Source organism: Oncorhynchus nerka, linkage group LG22 (assembly GCF_034236695.1).
Source record: "Oncorhynchus nerka isolate Pitt River linkage group LG22, Oner_Uvic_2.0, whole genome shotgun sequence".
NCBI classification, from domain to species: Eukaryota; Metazoa; Chordata; class Actinopteri; order Salmoniformes; family Salmonidae; genus Oncorhynchus; species Oncorhynchus nerka.
The window spans coordinates 37,424,369-37,449,995 of record NC_088417.1 but is presented as its reverse complement, the minus strand read 5'-3'; the positions used below and the strand labels follow the sequence as shown (position 1 = coordinate 37,449,995).

Here is a 25,627-nt window from a genome sequence, read left to right as displayed (position 1 = left end):
CAAAAGCCGTGGCCCTTGCAGAGCAAGGGGAACCACTACTTCAAGGTCTCAGAGCAAGTGACGTCACCGATTGAAATGCTATTTAGCGCGCACCGCTAACTAAGCTAGCCGTTTCACATCCGTTACACTATGCATAATATGAACGTGTTTCAAGATAAAAACAGCATTGCATGGCTTATACGTACAGGAGTAGCCTATGGCATATTCTGTCATCATTCGACAAAATAAAAACAAAACTTCACACAATGTTGCAATTTTTTTTTTTTTTTTTAAATGGCATAATGTGTCTGGTGTAAGAGACAATTCATATATGGTCCTCTATTCATTTACAAATTATTTAGTACGATAAACAAATTCAAACTCGTATCTGTTTAGATATACTATTCCTCTACACCAGAGCAGAACATATCCCCGCCCTGACATACCCCTTCATCTGAACATAATTCTAAATTGCACTGGATCCTTCAAAATATACAGTATAGAATATACTGAGCAATCATTTTATATATATTTTTTAAATGTGAATCCAGTGGTAGGACTTTTGATCACTGTAGGAGTAATTGATTACCGTTAGCATGAAGAAAATAGGCAAAAGTAAACAAAGACCAAATAACACTGCATGACAAAAACATATAAAACAAATTAACTGGTCATCCTTGTTTACATCTTGTAACTTCCATAGTAGCAATATCTGTCCTTTTGATGAGAATGACAGTCACATCAATAGATATGCAGTCCATTCAATGTCAAAGAAAACAAATAGGATTCAAACGTAATTTCCTTCAATAGTAACAAATAACAATGAAAACGATTTAGTCCATTTATGCATGTATAAACACTGAACAAGTTAGAAAACAAGGCAGTAAATGTGCTTTATGACACATTAACCAAAATCAGGACAATTTTGTGAAACTTTGATGTCTTTCAATAGTGCAGGAACAGCACGTTACAGCGACACTTCAAGTTGTATCTCTGCATGCGTCAACATGATATAAAACACAAATGAAAGGGGGAAAAAGTAAGAACATTAAAATGATGTCCCCTTTGATAAGTGCTAACACTAAATGAAAGCAGAGTGATGTGTGTTTCTATGAATGTCAAATTGGATATACAAAATTAGATTTTTGTCATGCCTATAAAGCCTTTTTGAATTGAATGTCACTAGGGTTGAAACAGCAGGATGTGTGTTTATGATTATGGAGGTGAAGGTCTTCCTATGTCCCTCTCTATGCCTGGACCGTTTTTCGGCTGCCATCTTCAGTGAGGTCATACCTACAAGACACCAGTGGGGCAACAAATGGCAATGGCTTAAAACTAAAATGTGACCAACAAATATAATACATACACAGGATTTCTATAGAAATTTGCTCACACCCGAAGATACAACCATAGAATGAACAACAACCTAGTTTATTGAACCAAATAAAATGTATATCAAATGTTAACACAAATACAGCACAGAGCTGACAACACAAATTGGGTGAAGGAGCATCTTACCATTGCGTCCAGCCCTTGGATATATCCTCACCACTCAAATCCACAATCACCTATAATAAGTCAAGTAGCATTGGTAGAGTCAACAACAATCAGATAACATTGCACTTCATAGGGAATAGGGTGCCATTTTGGGACACATTATCTTTTGTGAGGATACACTACCTTCCCGAGGAGTCCTCTGTGTTTGGACAGTATACTTCCTCCATTCTTCACAGCGATGTCCAGAGTTCTCCTGTGCAGCTCCACCATGGACACACTAAACTCAAACCTGCAGACAAACAAAGCACACTGTAGGATTCTCCTTTATTTGTGAGTGAGGATTTCCTACTGCAGTGATACCGGGGTAATGAATGAATCCAATGGATGACGTTGTGAATTATTTTGATGGTTGTGAAAAGGTTGCATAATGTAGGTGGTGGCCATAGAGATCCAACGTGCTACTATTACTTCTAAGTTTTATATGTCATTCTATGGTTGTGGCCTACAGTGACAGTCAGAACTCACGTTTGATCATACACAGGGTTCAGGGTTTTCTTTATGATGCCGGTCTTCCTCCGGCCTGTCCGGCTCTTGTCAGGGAGCAGATAAATCCGAATGAAAGGATCTGATTCATCCTTGGCGAACGCAATGAGGTTTCTGAGGGCAAAATATACATGGGGTCCGTCAGGCACATTGAAATCTGAACAGAGTCAATTCTGAACATGTGGTAATTAAGAGGAACACAGACGGGCGGTTTCCTGGACACACATTAAGTGTAGTCTTGGACTAAGGATTTTTTCGATGGAGAATCTCCAATGAGCATGTTTTTTAGTCCAGGACTAGGCTTAATCTGTGTCCAGGAAACTGGCCTATACTGTATGTGGCTGGTCTAGTGTGTTATATGTGAGGCCACTGACTGACCGACAGGCATGCACCACCACGATGAGCTTGTTCCTCTGGGAGCTGTGACGGACAGTCAGTTGAATCTCCCCCATGGGGTATGGACTAGGGGCAGACCCACTGAAAACACAACAAAGCACAGATCTGGGATTACAGTGGCTTGCAAAAGTATTCAGAACCTGAGCGTGAATAACAATTCACCCCCACAAAGTCCGCTTGTGTATAGCAATATTTAAGTCATAACACAGATTCTCAATTGTATTGAGATCTGGCTTTTGACTAGGCCATTCCAAAATATTTAAATATTTACCCTTAAACCACTCGAGTGTTGCTTTAGCAGTATGCTTCGGGTCATTGTCTTGCTGGAAGGTGAAACTCCATACCAGTCTCAAATCTCAAAGACAAACAGGTTTCCTTCAAAAATGTCCCTGCATTTAGCGTCCCTGCCGATGAAAAACATCCCCACAGCATGCTGCTGCCACCACCATGCTTCATTGTGGGGATGATGTTCTCGGGGTGATGACAGGTGTTGGGTTTGTGCCAGACATAGCATTTTGCTTGATTGGCAAAAAGCTCAATTTTAGTCTCATCTGACCAGAGTACCTTCTTCCATATGTTTGGGGAGTCTCCCACATGCTTTTTGGTGAACACCAAACGTGTTTGCTTATTTTTTTCTTTAAGCAATGACTTTTTTTCTGGCCACTCTTCCATAAAGCCCAGCTCTGTGGAGTGTACGACTTAAAGTGGACAGATACTCCAATCTCCGCTGTGGAGCTTTGCAGCTCCGTTCGGGGTTACCTATGGTCTATATGTTGCCTCTCTGATTAATGCCCTCCTTGCCTGGCCCTCTCTTGGCAGGTTTGTTGTGGTGCCACATTCTTTCCATTTTTTAAGAATGGCTTTATTGGTGCTCCGTGGGATGTTCAAAATTTTGGAAATGTATTTATGACCCAACGCTGATCTGTACTACTCCACAACTATGTCCCCGAACTGTTTGGAGAGCTCCTAGGTCTTCATGGTGCCACTTGCTTAGTGGTGTTGCAGACTCTGGGGCCTTTCAGAACAGGTGTATATATATACACTCAGATCATGTGACACTTAGATTGCACACAGGTGGACTTTCTTTAACTAATTATGTGACTTCTGAAGGTAATTGGTTGCACCAGATCTTATTTAGGGGCTTCATAGCAAAGGGGGTGAATACATACAGTGGGGCAAAAAAGTATTTAGTCAGCCACCAAATGTGCAAGTTCTCCCACTTAAAAAGATGAGAGAGCTTAAGCCAGTACATGTCCAGGCCCATCTGAAGTTTGCTAGAGAGCATTTGGATGATGCAGAAGAAGATTGGGAGAATGTCATATGGTCAGATGACACCAAAATATAATTTTTTGGTAAAAACTCAACTCGTCGTGTTTGGAGGACAAAGAATGCTGAGTTGCATCCAAAGGACACCATACCTACTGTGAAGCATGGGGGTGGAAACATCATGCTTTGGGGCTGTTTTTCTGCAAAGGGACCAGGATGACTGATCCGTGTAAAGGAAAGAATGAATGGGGCCATGTATCGTGAGATTTTGAGTTAAAACCTCCTTCCATCAGCAAGGGCATTGAAGATGAAACGTGGCTGGGTCTTTCAGCATGACAATGATCCCAAACACACCGCCCAGGCAACGAAGGAGTGGCTTCGTAAGAAGCATTTCAAGGTCCTGGAGTAGCCTAGCCAGTCTCCAGATCTCAACCCCATAGAAAATCTTTGGAGGAAATTGAAAGTCCGTGTTGCCAAGCAACAGCCCCAAAACATCACTGCTCTAGAGGAGATCTGCATGGAGGAATGGGCCAAAATACCAGCAACAGTGTGTGAAAACCTAGTGAAGACTTACAGAAAATGTTTGACCTCTGTCAATGCCAACAAAGGGTATATAACAAAGTATTGAGATAAACTTTTGTTATTGACCAAATACTTATTTTCCACCATAATTTGCAAATAAATTCATAAAAAATCCTACAATGTGATTTTCTGGATTTTTTTTCTCATTTTGTCTGTCATAGTTGAAGTGTACCTATGATGAAAATTACAGGCCTCTGTCATCTTTTTAAAAGGGAGAACTTGCACAATTGGTGGCTGACTAATGTCACGAACCGGCTCAAAGCCCGTAACAAAAGGGAGACAACATGGAGATAAGGCGTAACAAAATATATATTTATTAAGTAAAGCAACTAAGGAAAATATACAATGGTGTGTGTAATCAGTAATCAGTAGTGTAAGTGAGTGTTTTGCATGCATGAATGAATGTGATAATGCAGGGTGTTGAAAAGATGCTAAAGCAAACAACTCAAAAACCACCAAGAAACACAACAAAATCCATAAAGGTGTCTGCATGGAGAGAGTCTCCTCCATGAATGGGGAAGTGGTGTATTTATCCTGGGAGACACCGGGCCCAGGTGTTTCCCATGTAGCTGACGACCCTCCCAACTCCGCCCACCGACATCCTAATAAGGAAACAACAAAGAGAGAATACGGCAGACAGAGTGGGAGGGTCGTCACATTCCCCCCCATAAAACCGGGGACCAACAAGGACCCCGGAACAACGACACAGCCCTCTGCGTCCCAACTTGACACAGCTTCTGCGTCCCAAATTGATGAGGGGTTACATGTTCACTTACAATTTGCCCCAGCCAACCTCCTCCCTAGACCTCAGCAACCTTACAACGTACTTTCTCTGAAGAAACTCTATAGAACCGCTGACGAATGGGGTCAGCATCTCCAATGTCAATATCACGTTCTATTAAGGTTGTACGTGTAGGTGTATCAGAAAACAAACCTGGAAATCTCTGAATCACACCAACCATCTCTTTCCGCCCATCAACAGGTAGGTGAGTGAGAAGACTGTCTAAAATATCCAGTGTTTCTGAATTTTTCAATCTACCCTGCAATATACAATCGTCAGGACCAGGAACATCTTCCTCCTCATGCACAGATCTAGCACGACAAGAACCCAAGGAAACAACGGTATCAGCCAAAAGGACAGGTTTACCGTCTTCTGTGGACTTCCACTGTTCAGTCTCAGAGGAACGTGCATAATAGGGTTTTAACAGATTTGCATGGCACAGCTGGTGTGCTTTCCTCCGTTCTGGAGTGGCAACTAGATAATTTTGCTCAGTGTACTGGCGCACCACTGTATATGGACCTTGAAACTTGGCTTGAAAAGGAGTACCAACAATTGGCAGCAGAGCAAGAACCTGGTCACCTGGACTAAAGTGACGAGGCTCAGTTCAGCGATCAAATATGCCCTTCATCCTCTCCTGTGAAGATGATAACTTCTCCTTAGCCATTTCACCGGCGGCTTACAGGCATCGCCGGAAATCACACACATACGATAACAGGGACTGAGGAGGCTCGGGAGACTTCCAGTCATCCTGGAGAACAGATAAAAGTCCACGCACCCTATGTCCAAACACAAGGTCATTTGGACTGAAACCCGTGCTCTCCTGTGAAACCTCCCTAGCGGCTAACAGTAACCAAGGCAATCCCTCCTCCATCTCAGTACAATAAGCTCTCAACAAAGACTTAAGTGTTTTATGGAAACGTTCCAGTGCTCCTTGACTTTGTGCGTGATAGGCGCTAGACAAATTGTGTTTAATATGGAGCTGTTGCAGAACCTGACTAAACAGATTAGAGGTGAAATTAGATCCTTGATCACTCTGAATGACCTTAGGGATTCCAAACAATGAGAGAAACTGAGTCAAAGCTTTTAACACAGACTTAGTCGTGATAGATTGGAGAGGATAGGCAGCAGGAAACCTAGTGGTCTGACACATGACAGTGAACAGGTAACTGCTACCCTTTTTAGAACGCGGCAGAGGACCCACACAGTCAATAATAAGATACTCAAAAGGTTGGCTGAGTACAGGAATAGGAAACAAGGGTACCGGCTTAATAGCTTGATTAGGCTTACCAGTTAATTGACAGGTGTGACAAGTTTTGATAAAATCAGAAACATCCCTCTTTAATCTAGGCCAGAATAAATGTCTTAATATGCGATTGTAGGTTTTCCTCACCCCCATATGTCCAGCAACGTCGCTGTGAGAAGTTTCCAACACCAACTCACGAAGCTTAACTGGTACAACAACCTGACTAATTGCCTCCCCCAAAAAACAACTATCATGAGACACCCACTTTCTCATCAGGACATCCCTTTGGAGAAAATAGCCATGGCCGACATCTCCCAACTGTTCTACAGGCACAATTTGGTCACGCAACTCTTCTAACGTGGAGTCAACCCGTTGCACATTGATTAGATCTGAGCGGGTTAGAGATAACGGAACAGGGAAAACAGTGACATACTTCTTTGTATTATTATCATTAGTCGTCGCAGTGACCAGTTCGCCACGGCCCATAGAACGTGTCACTGCACACGCAGAGAACACCTCTGGGAAACTCTGTACACTCTCATCAGGAATCCCAACAAATGACGGCTTGGTGGAAACCACTAGAGATGGAAACACGACAGGCCATACACGCTCACCAGCCAAGTTATTCCCAAGGATAACGCCGATACCCTCAATAGGCAACGAAGGACGCACCCCCACAACAACTTCACCAATCCACAATCCAACATCAGTTTATGCAATGGAACTGACAGAGTGTTCAAACCTATTCCCCTAATTGAGTGTGCCAATTTGGGACGCAGAGGCTGTGTCAATTTGGGATGCAGAGGCTGTGTCAATTTGGGACTGCAGGGGCTGGTATGTTGTTCCGGGGTCCTTGTTGGTCCCCGGTTTTATGGGGGGGAATGTGACGACCCTCCCACTCTGTCTGCCGTATTCTGTCTTTGTTCTTGTTTCCTTATTATTAGGATGCCGGTGAGCGGAGTTGGGAGGGTCGTCAGCTACATGGGGAAACACCTGGGCCAGGTGTGTCCCAGGATAAATAGACCTCTTCCACATTCATGGAAGATACTCTCTCCATGCAGACACCTTTGTAGATTGTGTTGTGGTTCTTGGTGGCCTTTTGTTTGTTTGCTTTGGCACCTTTCAACACCCTGCATTATCACATTCATGCATGCAAAACACTCACTTACACTACTGATTACTGATTACACACACCATTGTATATTTTCCTTAGTTGCTTTAGTTAATAAATATATATTTTGTTAGTCCTTATCTCCACGTTGTCTCCCTTTGTTACGGGCTTTGAGACAGAGTGGGAGGGTCGTCACACTAAATACTTTTTTGACCCACTGTATGCACTCACCACTTTTCCGGTAAAAACAAGTTATTTAAAAAAAAATAATTTCACCAATTTGGACTATTGTGTATGTCCATTACATGAAATTCAAATAAAAATCTATTTAAATTACAGGTTGTAATGCAACAAAATAGGAAAAACGCCAAGGGGGATGAATACATTTGCAAGCCACTGTACATGTACCTTACCTCATGATAGTGATTGTGTGCGTGTGTGTTATTTACTTCTGCAGCTGCCTGAGCCTCTGCTGCAGCTCTAGGGTGGCGAAGGGCAGGGAGATGTCCGAAGCCAGGCTGGCCATGGAGTCCTTGTGGGGCAGGTGTTTCTGGGAGCTGGATATGGTGGGGTTCAGGTTGGAGGTGCTCCTGATGGAGGTGCTCCTGATGGGGCTGCCTGCGTACAGCTCCTCCCTCTGCTCCTCTCTGCGATGGAGGGTGTAGGTGGCGGCCTCCATTGGTGGTGTTGGGGGGTTGGTGTCTGGGGGAAGAGGTGACTCCGATGTGGAGAGTCTCTGGGAGGGGACGGTGGGGTTGACCACGCTGGCTTTCCTCACTTGGACAGAGGAGGGCTGTTCCGACGCACGCGTCTGCTTCTCCAGAAACAGAACCTGACATACAGAAGAGCAGAGCACAGTGCTATACTGTACATTGTGATAGGACGTTTTCTTTACACACTTCAATCAGTAACTTAAGAAAATAGACAGCAGGTCTAATATGGTTGCGTCACAAATGGCACCCTATTTCCTACAATGTAGATCCCTATGGGCCCTGGTCAAAAGTACAGTAGTGCATTACATAGGGAATAGGGTGCCATTTTGGGGCACTGTCTATCCTTACCCTGAGTGCCAACTTCAGTTTGAGTGTGGAGCTGGGTCCAGAGTTCCTCAGGGAAAATTGCTGAGTGAACATCATGTCCTCTTCCACCAATAGACCACTCAAAGGGACTGTAAGATTACCCAGGGTGCACTTGTGCTTGTCGTCCTTCACCTGGACATTGACAGGCAAGCCAACAAAGGGTTAACATCAGATATTCTATAATTCACATACACTTACTGTAAACTCAATGTTTGACCCAAGCAAAAACATTAAAAAAACATCTAGTACATGTATACAAATAGATCACCTACCAGTTGTGGTATGATGAAAAATGTATGTAAAGTGTGCAGTACCTCCACTTCCAGCTCCTGCCTCCTGGGGTTATGGATGAGGAAGGAGAAAGCTTCCTCCCACATGGGCTCATTGGTTTTATGGCGGATCTAAAGAAAACACATATAGAATAAAATATGCTGTAATAGAAAATAATAGAATCATAACATAAGAACAGGAGTGGAATATGATGTTTACAATTATACTTTACAATTATCTACAGAAACCATGCCCACTGTAGTTTCTTACCTTACTCTCAAATGATTTGTTCCCAACTGTGAAATGAACGCAAGGACTTGGTTCACTGCTCGTTTTCTTGCCGGACTGTGAGAGATGACCAGGAAAAGATTGGCTCTGAATGACTGTTACTAAGACAAAAACCCACACTGAAAACACTCATATTCTTCAGCTTATTGTAGTAACACAAATATTATACAGTAGAAACAAACTGAAATCAGTGAATAAATGGTTCAGAAATTCTATCCTCAGATAAAAGAGCATATAAATTAGGCTGCATCTCAAAATTGTTTTATTTTCCTTATTTAGTACCCTTTGGCATAGAGGGCTTTTTGGACAATGCACAGTAGCTAGGAAACAGTCAACCTTGGTTTTAGTTAGACCACATTCTTCAATCTAATTTCAAGTTCATTCTCAGTTTTGAAACCCAAGAACTCTCACTGTTGGCAACCGGTTTATAAAAGATACTTTGTACATATTACATTTACATTACATTTAAGTCATTTAGCAGACGCTCTTATCCAGAGCGACTTACAAATTGGTATAACAATGTCTATGTTCCAAATGGCACCATATTCCCTGCGTAGTGCACTACTTTTTATGAGGGCCCATGCTGTAGGCTCTGCTCCAAAGTAATGCACTCGGAAAGTATTCAGACCCCTTCCCCTTTTCCACATTACAGCCTTATTAAAATAATATTACATTTTACCATTCCTTTTGTCCTCAGACAAAAAAACAATTCTGCCATGTGATAGGATTATAAAACAGCCTCAAATTACATTTTATATCAGGCTAAAGCAATCTCCAGGAGGTAGGGATGCACTTTAGTCTGGTAACTTTAGACTCATACATTAGATGTCTCCCAAATGGCACCCTATTCCCTATACAATGCATTGGGAAATTATTCAGACCCCTTGACTTTTTCCACATTTTGTTACTTACTTACATATTATGAAATGAATTTCATTTTTTTTTCTCTCATCAATCTACACCAACACCCCGTAGCGACAAAGCAAAAACAGTTTTTTAGAATTTTTGGCAAATTTAAAATAAAATAAAAGCAGAAATACCTTTTTTTACATAATAATTCAGACTCTTTGCTATGAGACTCAAAATTGACCTAAGGTGCATTCTGTTTCCATTGATCATCCTTGAGATGTTTCGACAACTTGATTGGAGTCGACCTGTGGTAAATTAAATTGATTGGACATTATTTGAAAAGGCACACACCTGTCTATATAAGGTCCAACAGTTGACAGTGCATGTCAGAGCAAAAACCAAGCCATGAGGTTGAAGGAATTGTCCGTAGCGCTCCGAGGCACAGATCTGGGGAAGGGTACCAAAACATTTCTGTAACATTGAAGGTCCCCAAGAACACAGTGGCCTCCATCATTCTTAAATGGAAGAAGTTTGGAACCACCAAGACTCTTCCTAGAGCTGGCTGCCCGGCCAAACTGATCAATTGGGGGAGAAGGGCCTTGGTCGGAGAGGTGACAAAGAACCCGATGGTCACTCTGACAGAGCTCCAGAGTTCCTCTGTGGAGATCGGAGAACCTTCCAGAAGGACAAACATCTCTGCAGCACGCCACTAATCAGGCCTTTATGGTAGTGGCCAGGCGGAAGCCACTCCTCAGTAAAAGGCACATGACAGCACGCTTGGAGTTTGCCAAAAGGCACCTAAAAGACTCAGACCATGACAAACAAGATTCTCTGGTCTGATGAGATTGAACTCTTTGGCCTGAATGTCAAGCGTCACGTCCGGAGGAAACCAGGCACCATCCCTACGGTGAAGCATGGTGGGTGGCAGCATCATGCTGTGGGGATGTTTTTCAGCGGCAGGGACTGGGAGACTAGTCAGGATCGAGGGAAAGATGAAGGGAGCAAAGTACAAAGAGATCCATGATGAAAACCTGCTCCAGAGCACTCAGGACCTCAGACTGGGGCAAAGGTTCACCTTAAAACAGGACAATAATCCTAAGCACAACAGCCAAGACAATGCAGGAGTGGGTTCGGGACAAGTCTCTGAATGTCCCTGAGTGGCCTAAAACAGAGCCTGGACTTGAGCCCAATCAAACATCTCTGGAGAGACCTGAAAATGGCTGTGCAGCAACGCTCCCCATCCAATCTGACAGAGCTTAAGATCTGCGGAGAAGACAGGTGTGCCAAGCATGTAGCGTCATACCCAAGAAGACTCGATTCTATAATCGCTGCCAAAGATGCTTCAACAAAGTACTGAGTAAAGGTTCTGAACACTTATATAAATGTGACATTTCAGTTATTTTATAAATTTGTGAACATTTTTGAAAACCTGTTTTTGCTTTCTCATTATGGGGTGTTGGTGTAGATTGATGAGAGAGAGAGAAAAAGAATGTAATACATTTCAGAATAAGTAAGTAACAAAATGTGGAAAAAGTCAAGGGGTCTGAATAATTTCCCAATGCATTGTATAGGGAATAGGGTGCCAATTGGGAGACATCTAATGTATGAGTCTAAAGTTACCAGACTAAAGTGCATCCCTACCTCCTGGAGATTGCTTTAGCCTGATATAAAAGGTAGTTTGAGGCTGTATTATAATCCTATCACATGGCAGAATTGTTTTTTTTGTCAGATGACAAAAACAATGGTAAAATGCAGATTTACATTCAGGACGAATGATTGAATTAGACCTAGCTCTACATTAAAATGTGTAGAGGGTTCCATTTCATTGGACACACATTGAAATATGGGAACCAAGTGAGTGAGGTTTGGATTTCTCTGCTCAACTCTAGTTCTACCCCTCCCCCTTTCCTCATCCACCAAATGAACATGTTTTGAGCTTTGACGTTAAACATCTGGGGCCATGTATCAAGCATCTCAGAAGAGTTCTGATTTAGGATTTTTCCTTTTTGATCACAGTGAATAAGATCACTTGACAGGGTGGACTTGATGCTGAGATGCTTGACACATACGGCCCCTGTTTTGTACAACTACAGAGCAGGTGTGCAACACGTCCCGGTATGTGAGAATCCAGTTCTTATTGTGTGTAGTAAATTAAAAGCTATAAAGTGATGCTTGTGGCAATACAAGATCTTAGACAGAGTGATCACCCATCTCCAAGCAAGAACAAACAATGACTCACAGTGAACAAACAATGAACAAACAATGACTCACAATGAACAAACAATGACTCACAATGAACAAACAATGACTCACAATGAACAAACAATGACTCACAGTGAACAAACAATGACTCACAGTGAACAAACAATGACTCACAATGAACAAACAATGCATTTACAGATAAGTAGCACCACAAATGACCATAGTAATAAAAGTACATTTGGATGGCACAAAGTAAGGAAGGGCACAGACTGAGAACACATAAGACGTCTATGCGTGCTATCTGTGTATGGCGTGCATCATCCCACTTTCTTACTTTACCTTCCGGGACTTAAAGACAGAGGCTTGCTTCAACACGTCATGGTTGAAATTAAACAGGTCGCTCTTTTATACAAAAGGGGGGGGGGGATGGGGAGAAAATCAGACCCAGAGTTAGTGGGATGGGGGATTGATTATAGTTAAGGTTTAGCTTTGGTCCAGGACGTCGCAGCCGAACGACACCCTGGACCGGAGCTAGAGTCGGTTGTATGAAAACAACAACAATCTATAGAGAATGAATGAAAGGAGACACCCAATAAATCAAGGGAGAGGAATATCCAACACATAAATAACGTCCATCTATGAACAATTAGGTAACAATGGGGACGTCATAATGAATAAGGCAGTATCAAATAAAAGCTGAAGAGAGGAGAATGAAAACGTCATTCATTTTCGGGAGAAGCGATAGGATGAGGTGCTGGTGTGAACTTGTGACGAGGGATGTTGTTTAGATCGAGCTAATAAGAGATCTGATAGTATTTCAATATTCCCTTACTTAGACATAACGGTCCAGTGAACAGACACTTCAAGCAACATCATCTTTGCCTGTCACCTCTGTTTAGACCGAGAATGACAGGCGTCAACGCATCCTTCAATCAATACACCCCTCAATCAAATACCCTGACACCTTGAAATCAATAGTTCTTTGTAAACCATGTTTTCAATGCCTGCACCTTGGTGTTGGACGAAAGATGCACTGCCCTCTATCCGGAGTTATTGGAATTATTATTTAGTCAATATGATAAATATTCATGATCAACTGGGTATGGGAAATTACTGTATAATAATATTATTAGGATTTGCAACCATGCATCAGAGTTAATCAACATGCTTTATGGTACAAGACTCACAGCAGCAGGTCTGTTACTTAGCTCTGGTCCAGGGCGTTGTTCGACTGGGTGGTAGTGAACTCGCATCCGAACGACGCCCTGCACCAGAGCTAGTGTGTTACTGTTTAACCCCACCACACACCGCTAATGCTAACTCTACGATGCAGAGTACCGGAGGACTCACAAATAAGGTTCTATACATTGAGGTATTGCTCTCACAAAAGACTAGGCCAGATGCTGTCCTCTCTTTTAAGTTTCCGCACCCAACGCTCCCTGTGAAGACGCTCTTTATAGGAGAGAACAGGGAGGGAAGAAGGTCAAGTATGGCTTAGACGCTAGAGATGCTGCCAGGCTCATTTAGGAGTTGACTGTCTTGGTCTGATATTGACCCATATGTTGGTTAAGGTCAGCGTTCCAAAGGTGAAAGAGTGTGTTGAAGGAGGAGAGAAAAAAAAACAGGAGTTTCAACAAACAGACACTCAAATTAAGCCATTGAGGTGCTCATTTCATGTTCAAGGTGTGTTATGTATGTGGAAGACCATGACAGACAGGGTTGAGGTGAGAACAGTAAACTACGGCATGTTGGCTGAACTACACTTTTGTACTGAAAATGTCTTGTTAAGCTGGGTTAAAAATATTTCTGAACATTCTTTTGAGGTTCAATTTGGCATGATTCACAATAGCTGCCTTGGGTGGAGTAGACTATGTCCAGAAAGTAGAAATATATGACATTCTTCTCTGTATGCTTATTCACAACATTTAATAAGTCTACATTTGTTAAAAAATTAACACTAATGTATAGCATGGGCAAAATGTATTATAATTCTGAAGTAAATGTTATCATTTAGGGTAGCCTAGTGGTTAGAGCGTTGGACTCGTAACTGGAAGGTTGGAAGTTCAAATCCCCGAGCTGACAAGGTACAAATCTGTCGTTCTGCCCCTGAACAGGCAGTTAACCCACTGTTCCTAGGCATTCATGGAAAATAAGAATTTGTTCTTAACTGACTTGCCTAGTTAAATAAAATAAAAATGTACAATATGTCAAATCAACTGAAGTGTAATGTGCTTTTACCTGCAGCAGTCTAAAGATGCCTCACATTCAGCAATTCAATAATGTAGCGATCTGTCTCATTCCGCCACCAGAGCACTCATTCAACCTTTAACTTCTAAATTCTTGTCACCTAGTTCTACTCACCAGGAGGTTCTTGGCTGAGTCCAAGTACACCACCAGCAGAGCAGACGAGAGTCCACCATTGGCCAGGTTGCGGTCAGCTCGCACACTCCTTAATACCTGATTGGACAGGAGAGACAGGGGGAGGTCACTCCTCAGACAAACTGGACTAGGAGAAGTGAGCAGCCTTGTAATTCACGTGTTACATAATGAATTAACGTGCATCTGGCAGTAACAAGACTGAAAGAGAGGCTAAGCCAAGGGCAATTTAGTTTACTACATTAGTTAGGGAATAGAGTGCCATTTGGCACGTGGATAAGGTGTCCAATCTAGCCTCCTAGTAAAATGTCTTGAATTATCAGACAATCTGGGGGGGCGGGTAAGTAAGTACCAACTTTAAAAAGAGAAGGTTTTTTGATACTGCACCTGGTCCATCTTGTCAGGGGTAGAGAGCAAAGAGAGCCACTCCAGTTTCATGTGTAGTTTCCCCGTGGAGACTTCTTCCAGGTCAAACCACTAGAACGACAGGTTGTTCAATGATTTTTTTTCTCATTTTGTCTGTCATAGTGAAGTGTACCTATGATGAAAATTACAGGCCTCTCATCTTTTTAAGTGGGAGAACTTGCACAATTGGTGGCAGACTAAATACTTTTTTGCCCCACTGTATATCTCACATCTCAACAGTGTAAAGTGGTGAGTGAATCAGACAATAAAAAGGACACCCACACATAGTGTACAGTTCTCATGGATGACATCACAGCATCTTTAAATGAACACAGACAGATAATATACTAAGGCAAATAAATCTCTATCGAAGTGCCGAAATGAAGCCAAGTTCATGTTTTAATTTGATTTGAACCACATTTATTTGACGATGCAAAAAAATATATCAGATTTACCTCATCTACCTTCTGCTCTTTGTGAAGCTCTTTCATATCGATCATCAGGCTGCAATCGAAGACACAAAGATTGGATAAGAAATCAGTAGGGGGTCATTAAGTAAACACCTTGAATCACCACAACAGAAGCGAAATTGATTCTCTGATACAGCATGTTGGCACTCTGACCCAGTCAGGGCCAATAGGGGAATAGGTTGCCATTTGGGACACAGCCAGGACCCTGTTAGGTGCTATGCTATAGCAGCACTAGAGCTTAGAGCACTAGAGCTTAGACAAAAGAAAATCAGCCTCCCATTGGGATGAGGCCCAAGAGAAGGGTACGATAACTCACAATGCAGAGAAATAAGCCTTTTGACCATGAGGTAATAAGAAAAAGGACAGGACATGAGCTTACCTCCCCAGGAAATCATCTTTGTCTGGGTCCTCATCAAACAACTCAATCTCCAGGTGTTGGCCTGAGTGCTCATATACCAGTGCCTGGAAAGGACTTATGTCAATTAATCTTCAATCTCAGATATAGTAGGTCACACTGAATATAGCCAAAGGCTTGTAAAACATGACATGGTGGCTAAAACTGCATGAGAGCCAAAAATATGAGGAAATATTGGACTGTTGGAAATATGTATGGAAGTTGTATCTGGTTCTACATATACCCTATGTTGCTGTCCCCTGGGGTAGTTAGCACAGAGGGGCAGGTTTCATTGACGTTTCTGCCCCTGGGAAAGTCACTGTATGAGATAACCATATGTGCCATTGGAAGAGTTCATTTTCAGTTGATTTCGTTTACCTCGTAAACTTCGTTCCATTTGGGGTGCAGGCTCTCTTTGACGGTCTTGCTCTGGAAGAGCTGGTTTCCAATATGGAGGACGCCGTAAGGGTCAGACTTCCCCTTGATCAGGCCACCCAGGAATTTATCCTTCCCTTCCAAGTCCTGAGCCTCCAGGAAGTGAATCCTCAGGACTCCCTGGTGACACACACAGCACAGGGACACTTTAAAATAGGACACAGTAAAACATTAAAGGGACATTGCACTTTCAAACCAAAGTTTGTCAGATGATTTCAAACTTCTAAAGTAATCGAATTGTCGTCTAAAACTCTAAAGTAGTCAAGATGAAACCACGTCCCACAACATTCGTTGTGTGGATCCAGCTATAAGCCTCCACCCCAAATTAATGGAAAAGATACGCACTGAATAAAACCGGGAAAACCAGGAAATTAGACAATGCTTATCTTTTCCATTAATTTGGGTTGAAGGCATACAGCTGGATCTACACATCCAATGTCTTGAAACACGGTTTCATCTTGACATTAGTCTACCTTTTCCTATTTTGTTCAATAGTCCGTTGGTTTATATATTCCCCAAAAATGTGCATGCCAAAATACTAAGATGTCTTTTTTCAGTGAAGTGATCCTTTAATTAGTGTGTGAAATATGATGATGTGTGATTAGATATAAAGACAGGTGAAAGGCTGCAGTACTTTTGGCATAGGGAAACGTAGCTGAGCAAGTTCTACATCCCCCACCAGTGGGATAGTGATGCGGTTGGGCGACACCAGGTAGCTGTAGATCATGTCCTGAATTAGACTGTCAGACAAGCCACTGAGGAAAAAACGAAACACAGCAAACCCCACAGTCAGTCAGTACAACCTTGGGATGACAATAGTCTCACCTAATCTCAGTCAAGCACAAAGGAACATGTCTTTTTCCATTTTATAAGATGGAAGGAACATTGGAAGGGGTTCAAGCACCTCAAAATATCAATGTAATCCACTAGGGAGTCAACACTTAGCAGTGACATTAAGGAGGTCTTACGGCCTGGGAATTACAATGCCTGGTTAAGAGATGTCGATAGCCATAAGTGGTCTAGTATCTGCTGAGATTTTCTGTTAACCTTTGAGCTCTCCACTTCAGCCTAATTCTGTACACAGAAATAACTGCATGAGAGGGCTGAAGCAATCTGTAAAGATTAAACAACCGTATATATTTGAAAAGGCATAGAACCAATTTAAATACCTCCATATACAGTACATTCCTTCACTCTTTCTCTCTTATTTCTCTAAGAAACGTAGTCATCATTTTATCCTATCATTTCTTTTTCAGCTAAGGAGCATTACAAAGGACATGATTCCTCTTTAGTGTGGGATCAATCACGTGGAACACACACAGGTACACACACATGCACACGAGCGGGGTGAGTTGTTTTCAACTTGCAGCTGGCGTTTGACCGTCGCATACATGCAGCTCGGTGGCAAGTAAAACAATGTATTTAATATTACAGTACACCTACCGTACTATAAATACGGTATCAAAGAAAGTACTGTGTAACGGCACACGGTACAATATCGTAAAATGTACTGTATTATACTGTAAAAAAGTAAATACTACCGTAATCTGAATTAAGGGGAGAGGTTTGTATTTTATTGTAATTACAAAGAATTGGTGCAATCAAGTTGGCTGCTAGGTAAAGTGTTTACACATGAATTAATGGTATTTTATATGACTTGCACTTCTAGAGGTATAACAACATAGGAGTTAAATGGGTAGAGTGTTCTCACTCACGATTACAACAAATATAGCATCTTACAGGCATGTCTCAAAATATGTTAAATGAGACAGAAACAACAATACCATGCACCCACTATTGGTCAAATGTTTTTTTGGCGCTCCAAAGTTACGGTACGATACTGTATTATGTGGGGTGGAATTACAGTACAGTTCAAAATATAGTAATTATTTTCCCACCCACAACATTTTCCCATAATGCAACATAACTTACAGTATGCTGCAGTAAAGCATTTCAGAGTTTTTTTTACTGTTGATAATACCCCAAATTACCATATAATTTACAGTTCTCTGTTACAGTGTGTAACGTGTACGCTGGGAGTCAGGAAGCAAGTACAGGGAGTGACTTCAATAATAAATAACAAAACAAGAAACACAAGTAGCGTACAGACATGAAACACTGAAACAGAAACAATAATGCCTGGGAACCAAAGGAAGTGACATAGGGAAGGTAATCAGGCAGGTGATGGAGTCCAGGTGAGTCTGATAAGGCGCTGGTGTGCGTAACGATGGTGACAGGTGTGCGTAATAATGAGCAGCCTGGTGACCTCGAGCGCCATCCCCTAGCCTCCACAAACAGACCCACAGTGTCCTGACTGCACAGATCTATTACACCCCTACAGAGAACTAGCGGTGTAGGGGATGATTTCCGTCACTGAGCTGTGGATGTGTCAACACCCGTGTCTAAATAAATAGACTGTGGGGAGGAGAGTGGCTGTATCATGAAATCTTTATTAGGGCCTTTTTCCACCGCCACATTAGCATTTACATGAGTTAAAAGGGCAAAAGCCACTGTCAACTCACAACCATATAGAAACTAAGAAGTGAATGTGAATAACAGAGATGATGCCTGACGTCTGCAGAGAAGACAAAGGCTATCTGCACTTCAAATGGCTTGGCTCCTTTACCAGCAGGGGGAAACATACAGTATTCTAATGGATCCATTGGCTTATGGATGAGTTGTGCTTGTTTCCCCAGCCAACAGTTCTCTGTCTATGTGACTCTTATGTATGCATGTTGTTGCTGTACGTGTCTTGCTGGTGAGTGGTTACAAATCCAATTTGCTCTTGTGGGATTCAATTCAACGCAAGTAGTAGCACCGCCACACAACAGCAAAATGTAAAGACAACACAAGAAAAGTGTTTACTTCTTAGCCAATGCCTTTTTACAGTCACGTCTATTATATTCGACACTAAAGCATAACAGTTGCTCTCGAAAAGCAGACCATCCAATTTGCTCTTTCCTTTAAATGGGCCCTAAGAAATCCCCAAGTCCCCTGCCCATTACCCCATCATTTCGGAGTTGAGAGATGTGCAGAATAGAGTATTTTAGCAACCTTAGAGAGTTGGTGGAGCAGCCCAATTTACACACTATAGATCTCTATAAAGTCAGAGTTGAGTTGCACAAATGAAAGCGACAGCTTGTTCAACCATAAAAACCTTCTTGCTTTCTGAGACTTTTTAGTCTCACAGCTTGCAGGCAGGCATGTGTTGCGGTGAGCAGGTGTAGGGCGATGGTCCCTCTAGTTTAGTGGCAATCTGCAGTTCAAACAATAACAAAGCCCAAATGTATCCAAATCATAGATACAATATGGATGCAAGGACTCACCATCCCTGATATCAAAATGATAGTTTATACAGTGTTTGTTTGCAACTACACTGTTAACAACTAATGGAGTAAAACAAGTGTATACTTTGGGTTGTGATGCGGTACGACTATTGAACTGAGCCCATAAGGCATTTATATGTAATATTCTTTAAGAAACAAAATGGGTATATAATCATTAATATAAAAGTAAAAAAAAATGGTTGTAGAAACCCCAAAATGTGTTGTACCTAAAAGTAGTGAAAGCTTTGCCTGACAAAAGAGGGTGTAGTGTGTGAAGATGCTGATCTTGGGTCAGTTTTACATTTTCCCCACTAGTGGTTAAGGTTAGGATTGGGGGAGGGGAACACGCTCCTAGATCTGGACCTAGGGGAAACTTCACCCCAGAGCTCAAAACAGACCCAGTTTACTTACTTGAGCCCAGGAATATCTAGTATATTGGTGAGGCCTGTCCAGTTGATGTCCAAAAGCTAGATGAAAACAAAACACATGTCGATTTAGCGGTATGGAATCTGGAAGAACATGCTGTACAGAGAACGATTGAAAAGCCACACCTGCGCTTTTTAACTTAAATTATCTAAAAACAAACACCATCTTATAGAAGGGGAAAAAAGCACACAGGGAAACTAGCCAGAAGAGTGAGATTAAGTAAATGATCTACATTGATTCAAGCACTTAACTTTATTGTTGTGTGACTCCTGTGATGTAATTACTCACAAGTGCAGCAAAGTAAAACAGAAGCCAAAGGAGCTAATTTCCTTGCCTCTTGACAAATGAACCAATTTCCTTTGAAATCGGACAATTTTGCAGCCGAAAAATGACAAGATGGTGTGCCAACAAGCATATTTTTTTGCTGCAGTTTTACCCTATATTTAGCCTGATGTAACCAGCCTTAAATCTGTGTTCCATTTCTGTAGTAGATACCCAATACAACTTTATTATTTACGAACAACAGAAATGTGTCTTCTGCTCTGTTCTCATCCCCTGAGCTACCATTTTGTGTTATCATGGCTTGATGTCTCAATATACAAAACAATACACAATGACGGTGAGACATACAGTATATGTATACAATCAGGCTGGTTCTAACAGGCTACTGGAGTTAAATACTGTACCTAACTGTTGTACTTGTTTCAGCTTTCTCTTAAATACGTTACTGTTGAACTGTCGACACACATCTTTGTACAGTCTGTGTATGAGTCAGTGTTAGAACACTGACACCAAAGATACCGCCCCCCAGATTGTACTAATACTTGACCCGCTGAAAGATTATTACAAAAACAATCCTCTGGAACCAAATCCGTATACAGGGGCTGTCCCCAATGACATCCTATTTCCTATGGACCCTGGTCAACAGTAGCACACAACGTAGAAAATATGGCGCCATTTGGGATGTACACTGGTTCTATTAAGGTCAGGGAGCCAGGGACTGTGTATTTTTCCATGCAAAGTCTCTTACCAAAAGGTTTTGTGGTTATACAATGTTATGATAAAAGGGGACAATGCCTGTTTGAAATCACCCTGCATATTGGTAAACGTGAACATTTTATCTGAGTGACAGCACAGCTAAGCCAGAAAAAGTTACCGGCAAGGAGTTGGACAGGTAGTAACTTCTAAGCCGACGGGTATTTTTTTTCTTTATGCTAGTCGAAGCTTTGATCCGTCTCTTGGCTCAAGGAATCAATTTCAATGCGTTTTACAGCCCCCACCCCCCCTATCTCTCTCTCTGTGTGTTGCCTACATACACTGCAGCAGATATAGTGTTGAGCAAGGACTGTCCAGAACACTGCAAGGCAACCAAAGTAGCCAATTCCATATGGTGCATTTCCACTACATGGATTGGTGCCAATGTTTGGCCCAATTACTGTATGTTGCCTTTTGTGTCTAACACTGGTGCATACAAAGAAGGCTGGAGTGACACCAGCTGCAGTGGAGAAGCCCTATAGGGGGTACTTTACCGTAGCAGTGAACTGGCAGAGCAGTGTGGCTTCTTCTCCAAGCATAACATGATCAACTAATGGAGGGTCCTTGGAGACCATGTACACAATGTGTACCAATTAAAACAGCTGCGCATTGCAGAACTTTGCAGCTGTGCATTTTAGCTGTGCATTGCGGAACCAGCCATCCTAAGGATGTTTCCCCTCCAGTTCTCTGCGTTTCACCTCTCTGGCAACACAGCACAGACAAGGGCATCGCCTAAAATGGTATCCTCCCATCCACAAGTTGTCTCAGAATGCTATTTTATTTGGCAGTCAAGATTGAACAATTTAAGGAGGAGAATGAAGGGTTGTCCGCTTCACTGTGAAGCATTCTGGAGAATATTCTACATAGTCCTACCCCCTTAAATCAGAGAGAAGAGGGCCCCTTTTTATCCTTTACCTCAAAGGTTCTTCCATAAAATGTGCTTTTTCCCCCATTATTAGGATGACAGAAAATAGAAATATAAGCATGCCCGAGGCCACAGAAACAGGAGCTCCTGGTCCAGAGTCTGTGGTCTGCTCTCAAAGAAGATGAATTACACTCAGATACTGTGTAGTTAACACCCACTGCGTGGCTTGTGTCCCAACATGTAACAACACTGCGACTCACAGTCTTACCACTACACTCCTCCTGCTTCTTCTCTCTGCTGTCTGCAATGCGGCTGGCATAGGCAGTGCAAAGAAATCCACCAAAGTAGGACTAGCCTGATCTATGTCTATTTAAGGCTCCAGTGTCTCCACTCGGGACTCGTATCTGACTTAAATTGGCCAAATGTTTAGGCAGAACATAGGCCTGGAGGCTTAGCACTACAGGAAGGAAGACATTGATAAAAAAGCCATTGCTGTCTTCAACTGTCTTGCAAGCAGCTGATGATGCAAGTGACTTTAATTCCAAATGATAGAAAGAGGAAGTGTGTGTCAAGTGTGTGTCAGGGCTAGAACTTACAGGTTTCTTCAGAAAGAACAGGGACAAGGCTCCTATCAGGGGCATGTCACCTAGCAACGGCTCCATGACTACTCTCAACACTCCATGGAGCTGTGAAACACAAAAGAAGCATCAAGATAAAAACACGCTCGCAGAGATAAAACACACACACAACCACACATCATTAAGGGAGCTTTCAGTATCAGGGAACCAACACTACAGGCCCTTGACCCACCTAATGACCTGTATGTGAACATTCAAGAGTGGACGACTGGACACCACAGCAGGCACGTGCCTCCAGAGACACTCCAAAGGGGTATTTCACTCCAAAGATGCCCCCCCCCCCCCCACACACACACACACTACTACTGCATTACTATCAGACATAACATATCGGTCATCCTCATCTTCCTGAACAGTTATAATTAGCTCTCTCTCAAGACAAGCAGGTTGTTTAAGTGCTGATACTGTATATGAGCAAAACAGGCCCCACTATTATTTTTGTTCAATGGTCATGAGTTTAAAACAAAATGGTAATTATCCATATAAAGAACCCAGTGTCTATTGTCTCAATCGCAGTATTTATTTGTTTATTTATTTGTAATCTTTTTTTTCTTTTTTTTTATCACACACAAAAATAAGACAGAATTTAAACTCCCCTTCAAAAGACACAAAGTATGCTGTTTCCAAACTCCACTATACGATGTACTGTGAGTATGAGAAATGTGAGCCAGTGCTTTATAATAGGGCTTTGTGAAGTAAATATCTTCAAGGGACGATACTAATGGCTCTTTGGCTCTAAGGAGACAGATTGATTGCTTTCCCTACCAGCTATGTTTCATTGCTGCCTGCTACGCAATGGCCAAAGACATATAAACACTGGTTTTGTTCAAGGCCTCCTCTCGATTTTCTCCTACACATACACACACACACAAGCAGTGTTAATTTCGTCAACAATAACTATGACAAAAAACATTAGTCAACAATCTACTTTTCCTGAGGAAAAACAAGATGAGATGCCATGAAAAAAACGATAACACTGTTGTCAGCCATGATTTACCATATAGGCTACAGTACAAAGCCTTGGCTACAGGTTACCAATTTAGGCAAACAGCTCTTTTCTTCCAATCATAACCTTGGTCAAATACACATGGTTAGCAGATGTTAATGCGAGTGTAGTGAAATGCTTGTGCTTCTAGTTCTGACAGTGCAGTAATATCTAATGAGTAATCGAACAATTCCACAACAACTACCTAATACACACAAATCTAAGTGAAGGGATATAAATATAAGGATGAGCGATGACATAGGCGAGATGCAATAGATGGTATAAAATACAGTATATACATAAACTACCAGTCAAAGGTTTTAGAACACCAACTCATTCAGGGGGTTTTCTATATTTTTACTACCTTCTACATTGTAGAATAATAGTGAAGACATCAAAAATATGAAATAACACATATGGAATTATGTAGAAACCTAAAAATGGTTAAATAAATCCAAATATATTTCAAATAGCCACCCTTTGCCTTAATGACAGCTTTGCACACTCTTGGCATTCTCTCAACCAGCTTCATGAGATAGTCAACGGGAATGCATTTCAATTAACAGGTGTGCCTTCTTAAAAGTTCATTTGTGGAATTTCTTTCCTTCTTAATGCGTTTGAGCCAATCAGTTGTGTTGTGAGGTAGGGGGGTATACAGAAGGTAGCTCTATTTGGTAAAAGACCAAGTACATATTATTGCAAGAACAGCTCAAATAAGCAAAGAAACAACAGTCCATCATTACTTTAAGACATGAAATTCAGTCGATACGGAAAGTTTCAAGAACTTTGAATGTTTCTTCAAGTGCAGTTGTAAAAATCTTCAAGCTCTATGATGAAACTGACTCTCATCAGCACTGCCACAGGGATGGAAGACCCAGAGTTACATCTGCTGCAGAGGACAAGTTCATTAGATTTACAGCCTCAGAAATTGTAGCCCAAATAAAAGCTTCACAGATTTCAAGTAACAGACACATCTCAACATCAACTGTTCAGAGGACACTGTGTGAATCAGGCCTTTATGATTGAATTTCTGAAAACAAAACAAATACTACCAAACCAATACTACCAATACTCAAAACATTTCAAACTACTTTTGTAATACAACTTGAGGTATTTCTAAATGTATATAATTGAGCAAATTGAAGACGGGATGATCTGTGTTCAATACAGGAGCAAAACAAACTGACGCTACTTTTCTGGTTACGCGCCTCTATCAAAAGGTACACATGAAGTGACGTTAGTTCTGAGCTTTGGTACTTCTTCATTACACAAAGGAAAAACCTCAACCAATTTCTACAAACTGGTGACATCCAGTGGAAGCGGTAGGAACTGCAGGAAAGTCGAAAAGACAGTGACTTTTCGGGGTTTCTCCTGCTAAATAAGTTCTGTTATACTCACAGACATGATTCAAACAGTTTTAGAAACTTCAGAGTGTTTTCTATCCAATACTAATAATAATATGTAGATATTAGGATCTGGGACAGAGTAGGAGGCAGTTCAGTTTGGGAACGCTATTTATCCAAAAGTGAAAATGCTGCCCCCTACCCCAAACAGGTTAAGTGTTATATCATAGTTTTGATGTCTTCACTATTATTCTACCACGTAGAAAAATGTTTTTTTAAATTAGTAAAAATAGTAAAAATAAAGAAAAATCCTTGAAGCTGTTCTAAAACTTTTGACTGGTAGTGTTTGAGGTGAGAAATGCAAGATACGTAAACATTGTTAAAATGGCATTACCAAAGTGACTAGTGATCCATTTATTAAAGTGGCCAATGATTTCAAGTCTGTATGTAGGCAGCAGCCTCTCTGTGTTAGTGATGGCTGTTGAACAGTCTGATGGCCTTGAGATAGAAGCTATAGGCAGTCTCTCGGTCCCAGATTTGATGCACCTGTACTGACCTCGCCTTCTGGATGACAGTGGGGTGAACAGGCAGTGGCTCGGGTGGTTGTTGTCCTTGACAATCTTTTTGGCCTTCCTGTGACATCAGGTGCTGTAGGTGTCGAGGAGGGAAGGTAGTTTGCCCTCGGTGATGCGTTTTGCAGACAGCCCCACCCTTTGGAGAGCCTTGCGGTTGTGGGCGGTGCAGTTGCCATACCAGGCGGTGATACAGCTCGACAGGATGCTCTCAATTGTGCATCTGTAAAGGTTTCTTAGGGTTTTAGGTGACAAGCCAAATTTCTTCAGC

The 25,627-nt window shown here is 41.8% G+C and overlaps 1 protein-coding gene across 1 annotated transcript in view; it reads right to left on the bottom strand.

Moving 5' to 3' along the window:
* Positions 1–806: 806 nt before the first annotated feature.
* LOC115105133 (extended synaptotagmin-2-A-like) overlaps positions 807–25,627 on the bottom strand; it is a 37,477-nt gene continuing 12,656 nt past the window's right edge. Inside the window, exons 6-23 of the mRNA XM_065007140.1 lie at positions 22,415–22,504; positions 19,904–19,959; positions 16,801–16,921; positions 16,110–16,286; positions 15,717–15,799; positions 15,323–15,371; positions 14,850–14,939; positions 14,448–14,543; positions 12,426–12,488; positions 9,018–9,092; positions 8,792–8,878; positions 8,460–8,609; positions 7,848–8,230; positions 2,398–2,496; positions 2,002–2,133; positions 1,660–1,765; positions 1,498–1,547; positions 807–1,272 (exon numbers count right to left, since the gene is read on the bottom strand). Of these exons, the coding sequence (XP_064863212.1) occupies positions 1,227–1,272; positions 1,498–1,547; positions 1,660–1,765; positions 2,002–2,133; positions 2,398–2,496; positions 7,848–8,230; positions 8,460–8,609; positions 8,792–8,878; positions 9,018–9,092; positions 12,426–12,488; positions 14,448–14,543; positions 14,850–14,939; positions 15,323–15,371; positions 15,717–15,799; positions 16,110–16,286; positions 16,801–16,921; positions 19,904–19,959; positions 22,415–22,504 (1,953 nt within the window). The 3' untranslated portion in view covers positions 807–1,226. The remainder of the gene's footprint in view (positions 1,273–1,497; positions 1,548–1,659; positions 1,766–2,001; positions 2,134–2,397; positions 2,497–7,847; positions 8,231–8,459; positions 8,610–8,791; positions 8,879–9,017; positions 9,093–12,425; positions 12,489–14,447; positions 14,544–14,849; positions 14,940–15,322; positions 15,372–15,716; positions 15,800–16,109; positions 16,287–16,800; positions 16,922–19,903; positions 19,960–22,414; positions 22,505–25,627) is intronic.